Source organism: Corvus hawaiiensis, chromosome 6 (assembly GCF_020740725.1).
Source record: "Corvus hawaiiensis isolate bCorHaw1 chromosome 6, bCorHaw1.pri.cur, whole genome shotgun sequence".
NCBI lineage: Eukaryota > Metazoa > Chordata > Aves > Passeriformes > Corvidae > Corvus > Corvus hawaiiensis.
Window position 1 is genome coordinate 23684906 of NC_063218.1, and position 7975 is coordinate 23692880.

At 49.8% G+C, this 7975-nt stretch overlaps 1 protein-coding gene across 1 annotated transcript; it reads right to left on the bottom strand.

Moving 5' to 3' along the window:
* Nucleotides 1–297: 297 nt before the first annotated feature.
* On the bottom strand, nt 298–6335 carry EIF2B2 (eukaryotic translation initiation factor 2B subunit beta). The gene is made up of 8 exons (XM_048307702.1): nt 6147–6335; nt 5394–5514; nt 4703–4851; nt 3797–3960; nt 3417–3512; nt 2392–2529; nt 1669–1735; nt 298–779 (listed from the first exon to the last, which is right to left on the bottom strand). The coding sequence occupies exons 1-8, from the start codon at nt 6307–6309 to the stop codon at nt 622–624; spliced, it is 1056 nt and encodes a 351-aa protein (XP_048163659.1). The 5' UTR covers nt 6310–6335; the 3' UTR covers nt 298–621.
* Between the last annotated feature and the right edge of the window lie 1640 nt (nt 6336–7975).

Consider the following 7975-nt stretch of genomic DNA (forward strand, 5'->3'; position numbering starts at 1 on the left):
AGAATCAAGAAACATTTAACTTGGCAATGAATGACACACCCAGCTGCTTTCTCCAGCTCCTTGCAGTTTGTGTTCTTGAGTGAGAGATTTCTAAATCCCCACACAGCCCCACAGAAATAACTAAATAGTTAAATATCCATTTTGAAGACAACTGTTGATGGATTCCGACTCCTATCACATTTGCATGTGAAAGCACACTGTAAAGCCTGCTACTGCATCATGTAGTGAGTGCAGGCAACTCACTACACTGGTAAAACTCCTGCTAGTTAAAGAAACAAAACAACTGCATAGGGAAAATGTGCTTAACAGTGAGATCACTGTAAACAGCCTTTATTGCAGCGTACTTGGAAGTAACAGCTTAGCTGCCCCAGAGTTACATATATATGCCTTGCTATTTCAAAGTGGGTTAGCAGCTCCACATGCTTTCTGACACAGCACAGAGATAAAAACCTGTACAAGGGCTGTGCCTTCTTTTGCTTTTGGTTAGGAAAGACATTGCTGAGCAAATTCCCCACTGGCTCCCCACAGCAACCTGTCTTTGCAACATAGACTTTGATTAGCTGTTGTATCTTTCTAAAGAGAAAGATGGGAAGAGTCTCAATAGCGATGTGCTTCGCAGTATTAGAGTTCATAGTCATCTGGATGGTAGAGCTCGCTCATGAGGCGGTAGATGTAGGAAGGTGCATTACCCCCAATGTTAGAAATGAAGAGAGTAATGAGCTCTGGAGGGACGTAGTCAAACACTGGGCAGTGAACGTTGATCTTTGCCAGGATCTCCCCTGTAAAGTGAATAGCAGCAATATCAGTCAAAGCAACTCAAAGTACATTTAGCCTTCTGCACAACTTCCTGCGTCCCTAAACAAACTGGCTATGCACATGCCACCCTGAAGTCAGTACTTCAACATCCTGAATACTTTACAACTTCTTCACTGATGTCATTGAATTACAGGTATACAGCAATCTTGAATGAATGGCAAAACTCTATTCTGGTCATTTTTTCTGGTAGAAACCCCAGACTCCCTCTGATGTAGACTGACTAATTGCCAAAAACCCTACCAATATATAATACAAGAATCCTCATACTGCCAAAGTTATTTAAAGAAATGCTCTGAAGGCCAATCTAAAAACTGGTGCCAAGCCTGCTCTCTTCATTTCAAAAGTCTTCGTCACATAGAAATGGGCCTTTGAAAGAGACTGCTAACTAAAAATGGGCTTGGGCGCTGATGCCTTTCTAAAGATGGTGCTTGTGTAGGAAGCCCATGGCAGAGATACTGTTATTTCAATGGCTGTATCATGTAACAAAGTTTCAAGAAGTTGTAGGAAAGAAGGGAAGCTGCCCTTGGTGTTGGGCATCTGTCCGGCCCCCCAGGAAGCTGCTACCCCACCTGGCATCATTATCACCATCCTGTAATAAAACACTGATTGTTTCAGAGCAGAAGCAAAACTGCAAAGACAGTGTTCAAAAGAAATTCTTTTTCTGTACTTTACATAGTATACAGTTATAAAACTGGATGGTTCACAGCACTCTTTTCTGCCAAAGACAGTAAAAAAGGATTTTCTGTCTTGGGTTATAACATAGCCTGATGTTTAATTTTTTATGTGAGTTATAAAAAAAAAAAAATTGTGGTCTGAACCGGCTTGACCAGATGTATAAAGAATAACCAGTACCTTCTGTGAATGGCAGCACTTCCTGTGGTGACACAAACTTGTGGAATGAATCTTCTTCATTAGGGAACTAAATGAGAAAGAGTACAGGAAGATCAGGAAAAAACCCTTACCTGATTATCCTAGTGTAAACAGATCCTGTCAACTAATGCAGAGGAAGATGACTTGCCAGGTGATACTACCTCTGTTTACAATAATTACATAGTGCCTGCGTCTAGAACCTCTCTAACATTTATAGATGAAAGGTTTTCCTCAAAGCTTTTAGAGCCTTCTGTGCACGGCTGCCCTTGCCAAAGCCTAGGGAACTGGAGAAGTGACTTCCTCAGTCTGCAACTTCATCTGAAAATACTGAAAAAGTACTGAGTGTAAGAAAGAGTTTTGAGTGTCTTATTCTACATTCTCTGCCTTTCAACACTAATGGTACAAATTGGTATCTGTCATGGTTGAGGAAAAATAAGTATGGCAATGCCAGTCTCATCAGCCTAGCCAGTGGTCTACATCCTTACACCCACTGTACTGCTTTGCACATGTGGCAGAGGACGGTGCTTCAAGGAGATCCTGAGGTGTGCCAGATTTGGGTGAGGATCTCCTATCTGAAGTAACAGCACTAGATGGGGGAGATGGCTCATTGACCGACCTTGCCTTGTGACCGATGGTGCTCTCCACCCTAAGCTCCCACAAGTAAAAGCCCCTGCAGGTACAGTCCTGAAGAGCTGCTGTACTTACCTGTGGTGAAAGCTTGAACATGGGGGCACACACGATGAGTGGAGTGGAGTGGTGCTTAGCTGCCAGCGCCAGAGTGTGAGTCCCACTCACAGCAATCAGGGCGCCATTGGCCAGGATTGTCTTCGTACCAATGATGACCTTAAAAGGGCAAATCAGAATTGGATAGCATGTTCCACAGCAAACTGGGGAAGGAACACTTCCTGCCTCGGACCCTGACAGATGAGCTGGAGGACTGTGTCAGTATAGCCAGCCAGCCAAAGGCTGGAGTTATAGGACAGCTGAATGCCTGATCTGTTTCATCTGGCACTGGCTCTGCACTGAGACGTTCCTCTCTAACAAGAGCATGACTCCAGCATGGAGAGGCCAGCACAGAGAATTTCAGAAGACAAACGTATGCTCTATTGCAGGGAACACCAAGCAGAAACTGGGCTGTGGTTCCTGTTGTTCTACAGACCTACAAAGTAAGCTTTGTACAAGTAACTTGACTGCTCACTGCAAAAATTCCCTTGCAGTAAAATAAGAATAATGTAAAGCAACTTAAAATATATAGATAAGAATTGATGTGGCTGGATTTTAATATGTTACAAGTACTTTTTTTTTTCCCCCACTTTGGGGTGCCAAAGTTTGCAGTTTTCATCTCTATAAAGTACAGAACAGGTCTGTTTAAAAAAGGCAAACCTTGGTGATTCCCTTCAACAGTCATCTTCTGTTTCAGGCAAAGGGGTGTTTCTTCCCTTTGGAAACACTGCTTTTTGTTCCACGTCCTTTGAAAGCTGAGGTTAATCCTTTGAGGCTGTCTGGCAACTGTAGCCACTAAGCCAGAAAAACCTATTGCCATGCAATCCGTCATCATACTGACTTGGAGTTCCACACTAAATCTCCGCCCCAGCAGTGAACAGGGACTATTACAATTTTGAGTCTTCAGTGAAGAAACACATCCATCACTGCTGGGACTTGCAGCTGATTTGAGAGGCCTAAGCACCCAACCAGCCATGAACTCCCTCCTCCAGTGGAGCCCTCCTTACCTTGTTGACTCGAGACATGACAGCAAAAATAGCTGCATCACTCATGACAGTAGTTTCAATATTCTCTTTAGACAGTCGGACAGCCATTTCATGACCCTAAAAAGAGGGAGAATCCAATTGGTTCCCTGTGACATAGCTCCTGCAGTGCAATTGCAGAGCTATCAGCACTCAATTCTTGTCTGAACTGCAAAAATACCAAGCGACGAAACCCGAACACAGCCCTTCATCTCAGGGATACTGGGGTAGGATAATGAGCTGTCTCCTGTCTCTTAACTGCAGAGGAATTTCCGTAATGTTCATCTTGATTCCAGTCCGAAGATTTCAGTAAGAATGTGCAGGACAACATGGTACCGGGAGAAGACAGCCAGCCTAGGCCTTACCTGGCAGAATGGCGCACACTCTGCCACGATGACCTGGAACTTCCGCTTGCGAGCAGCTTCCTTCAGGAAGGCCTCAACAGTGCGTGAGTAGCCAATGGTCATGATCACCTCATTGGAGTGAATGTGCTCCAGTGCCTGCATAGCGATGTTGTCAGTGGTACCCTCTGTAACAGAAGGAAGACATGAGTGTAAAAGCAGCCAGCAAAAGCAACATTTGTGCTGCTAGGACTGTCCTCCAAGAAGATAATTTTTCACTAAAGCAATGTTATGAGCACTGGTAGAGCAGGAGCAGCTTTTCTCCCCATTCTTTTTGCCAGTGTAGTGGGACCAAGAAGCTGGCCCTTGAATGCCCCATGCTCCCTAGCTATACCCTCCCCTATATACAGAAATAGCTGTACTGAAAACTCCATTGTGAGGGGAGTGGATTGTGTCAGCACAATTCCAGATAACCACCAGGCCCACAAAACTTCAGCAGTTTTGTACTTCAATAGCGGGGCAACTTGGGCCTCAGAAGGTGCATTGGATACCTGATTTGTCACAAGTATCACAGAAAAAGAAAATTGTATCACGATTCTTTGTGACAAGGGTCAGGTTATATGTGCACAGAGATTATGGTCCAACCTTGGCATATTTTTTACACTCTTCTTCAGAGGACTCAAGACTTCCCAGAAGACCAAGAGCACAGGCCAACAGTCCCCCATATCGCTCCTTCCACAATCTACCCATCTCCTTGTAAGCCAAAGAGGACTCATTTTAAGTCCTGGGAGCAGCAGGGCTTCAGTCCCTTAGTTCCTTCAGATTAAGCCTCCCAGATCCTTATTGTTTCCTTTTCACCTAGAGAAGAAGGAATTATCTGTCCCATCCCATAAGAATCTTCACTCAGGAGCAATTCAGACCCATCCATACCTAGCTCAATTAGCATCTCATTAATAGCTTCAATAACATTAGCTCTGAGGGAGGGGTAAGGGGTTCTGAAATCTTCGCTCAGTCCTCCAGAAGTCAGGAGTTTGTGCAGGGATTCTTGCTGGTCACTTTCCTCACTGCGCCCATGAAGCCTGTGGAGAGAAGTGGCCTCTTCAGCCTCAGGAAAGAGCACAGGGTGACAGCCAGGCTGAGCACCGTCCCCACAGTGTGCCACGCCTGGATGTGAAGAGACAGGAAGGAAAGCCACACACAGGAGGCACACCATGCCACACCAAAGAGCTTCCCTAGCTGTCTCAGCAGAAAAGCACCCAAATCTCTGCCAAAAAGTGCCTTCTTAAGTCACGTGCAAACACTGCTGTCCACAGACAAGGAGCAGGCTTGCCGCTACTGCTCCAGTAGGATGGACCCCCTGGGTAGAGAGAGAGAAAACAGCCCAAGGACAGAGCACTGTTCTCATGCACCCACAACACCTTCACCAAGTGGTTTCTAAAGAGACAATGTCATCACCCACGGTGAAAACAACAGGGTTTCCTTCGATGTTAAACTCCCTGAATCCCTCTCTAGGAGAGGTGGGAAAAGGGGGTGATGGAAACTAAAGGGGTTTCACCAAAGAAACTTAAAAGCGAGGTTCTGGGCTTTCAGAGAGATACAAGGAGCAAGAGGGGCACTTTACCTGCCATATTCCTCACGAATGACCTTCAATACTCTTCGCACCATATTGCCCACTGTTGTCTCCGACGGCTGGGCTGCTGTCATCCTCTGGCCCTCTGTCCGGATCAGATCCATGAGCTCCCCTGAAAGAGGGGAGGGCCTTGGTTATTGCTGCCCAGAGCAAGCCCATGTGTGCATCAAAACAGTGCACCCCCCCTCAACATCCCAGGGCCAGCAGCTGCTCCAGCACAAGGACCACAGCACCAAGAAACAACAGGAAGGGGCGAGCAGAGAGCCCCTCACAAAGCAGCCCGTTCCACTGGTGGGTTTTGCAGTCGGAAACGCTTGGTCATAACACAGACTTAGGGAAGACCTCATCAGTGCATTTGGTCTTTCCTTTGAAAGAGGAAACCACGTGCTGCTGAAAGGTCCGTGCTCGGACTGACGCCGCTGAGGGAAGAGCAAGGCTGGAACAGGGCAGCTCCTCAGTAATGCCGCCCGTGACCACAGCAGGCTGGGAAGGGCTCCGCCGCGGCAGGACAAGCACTGGGAACCCGCTGGTCTCTGCTAGCGAGGCCCCAGCTCCCGCGGGCCACAGCGCCAGCGGCGCCGCATCGGGCCCGCCCCGGCCTTGCGGATCCCTCCGCACTCGACAGCCGCGATCGGGGCGCAACTGCCCTCCCGCGGCTCCCGCCGCCGCCTCGCGCCCGGCGCTGGGGGAGCCGCACCCGCCCGGGGAAAGCGCTGCGTCCGCCCGCCGCCGCCCGGCCCTCACCGGCCCGGCTCCATCGCCCGTGCCCGACGATCTTCCGCAGCAGCGACAGTGTCTGCCGCGCCGTGTCCTCGGAGCGCGGCCGCTCCCCGCCGCGCCGCAGCCGCGCCGCGAAGGCCTCGATCTGCTCGGAGAGCTCCGAGCCGCGCTCCGCGGCGCCCGGCATGGCAGCGGAACTTCCGCTTCCGCCGCCCCGCCGTCCCATTGGTGCAGACTGCCGAACTCTGCCCGCCCCCCGGCGGCCGCTCAGCCAATGAGAGGTGCGTCCGGCGGGTGGGCGGGAGCCGCTCCCGTATCCCGGGAGACGGGCGGTGCCCCGGAGCGCCAGGGAGAGCGCGCATGGACGGGTTTACTTTGGACCGGGCGGTGCGCTGCGTGTAGAGAGCCAAAGCAAATGGGTTGGGAAAGGCGCAGTTCCTGGCAGTCCAATTGTTCTTGCTGGCAGAGCCAGAACCGGCCCTGGATAAGGCAGGAATGTAGCTCCTTTGTGTCTAGTTCCTGGAGCAACGTGTCCAGGGAACAGGCAGGAGCCATGGAATAATTCTCATTGCTGTACTGCTTTACTGTATCTCTCTGCTCTGTGTCCTGTTGTTTCAGATTAGGAAATCAAAGCAAACAGGTTTATGCTGGGAGCTTTCCGTGGCTGCTTCATGCAGAGGCCTGTAGGGCCTTGGATGTTCATGGCATCTTCTTTGCATTCATCTGGTTACCTTACGACTTGCCCTGCAGCCAGCTCCTGTCCAGGGTCTGTTGGGTCCCCAGCAAGATACCAACAGCTGGTGTGTTCTGAGAACTTAATGCAGGTGATTTGTCACCCAAAGCCTGCAGGGGACTGAGCGTCCTTCCATACCTCTCTCTTCCTCCTGCTTCCTCAAGTGTCCCTGTGTGCCTGGAAGCCACAGAGCCCAGCAGCCTGGGGAAGGAAGCTCACTGTATCCCTCCAGTGCCTGGCAAAAGGCAACGCATCTGGATTTGGCTGTATGTGCCTGTGGGGTGCTGCAGCCCTGGATGGAATTCAGAGTTTTGCTCCATGATGAGCTTGTCCCATCCTTTGCCCCTGGAGAAAGTCAGTAGAGGGTGACAGGGTTTGCCCAGCTATTGGCTCCACTGTGCTGGGCCCCACTGTGCCAACTGGGCATGTCCTGGTTCTCTGCTGCCTTGTCTCCTCCTTCTCCTCTGATTTAGGTGTGTGTTTTTTTCCACAATGCATAAATCGGAGTCTCCCTGGAGCAAGGCCTGCATTTGTGCAGGGAAACCCCATTTCCCCTTTGCCCCTCTGCACAGCCACTTGCAGGCAGGGCTGTTGACGCTGCCTGTGCCCATTGGCTGCCTGCTGCTGCCCATGCAGTGCTGTGTGCCAGCTGCCTTGGTGTGCAGAAACAGCTCCCACACATGCACCCAGGGACCAGGACATGTGGATTGGCCAGAAAAATAAAAATCATTGTGTTGGAGCATTCCTTTGTTTGTTTACTTATCTTGCTAGTAAACAGAGCAGCTTTTAGAGATTAGGCAGGATGGAGAAGAGGAAGGGAAACCAGGCTCTGAGGTTATGACCTCCTTGTGGATGCTGGGCTGTTTACATTCCCTACTTTGGTCCCAGTAACTACTGCAGGACAGTTTTTTCCCAGAGCTTTGCCAGGCTGCAGAGCTTTTCCCGTTTGTGCTGTTTCTGTCCTTTTCCCTACAGCACTTTCTGCTGGGCACTGCTGCCACAGCTAGTTCAGGCGGCTGGCAGTCTGGTGTCCCTTGAGGGACAGAGTCCTGCTCTTGGTCTGCTGCCTTGTGTTTCATGAATGAGAGCCTCTGAATGGGGATTTTGGGAGCTGTTAGCT

What these genes read in the sequence shown, in the direction of transcription:
- EIF2B2 (XM_048307702.1), bottom strand. Translation starts at nt 6,309, where the DNA reads ATGCCGGGCGCCGCGGAGCGCGGCTCGGAGCTCTCCGAGCAGATCGAG. An exon ending in CGGGCGATGGAGCCGGGCCG is followed by an intron (nt 5,515 to 6,146) that starts GTGAGGGCCGGG and finishes CCCCTCTTTCAG; the next exon opens with GGGAGCTCATGGATCTGATC. An exon ending in TCATGTCTCGAGTCAACAAG is followed by an intron (nt 2,530 to 3,416) that starts GTAAGGAGGGCT and finishes TGCCCTTTTAAG; the next exon opens with GTCATCATTGGTACGAAGAC.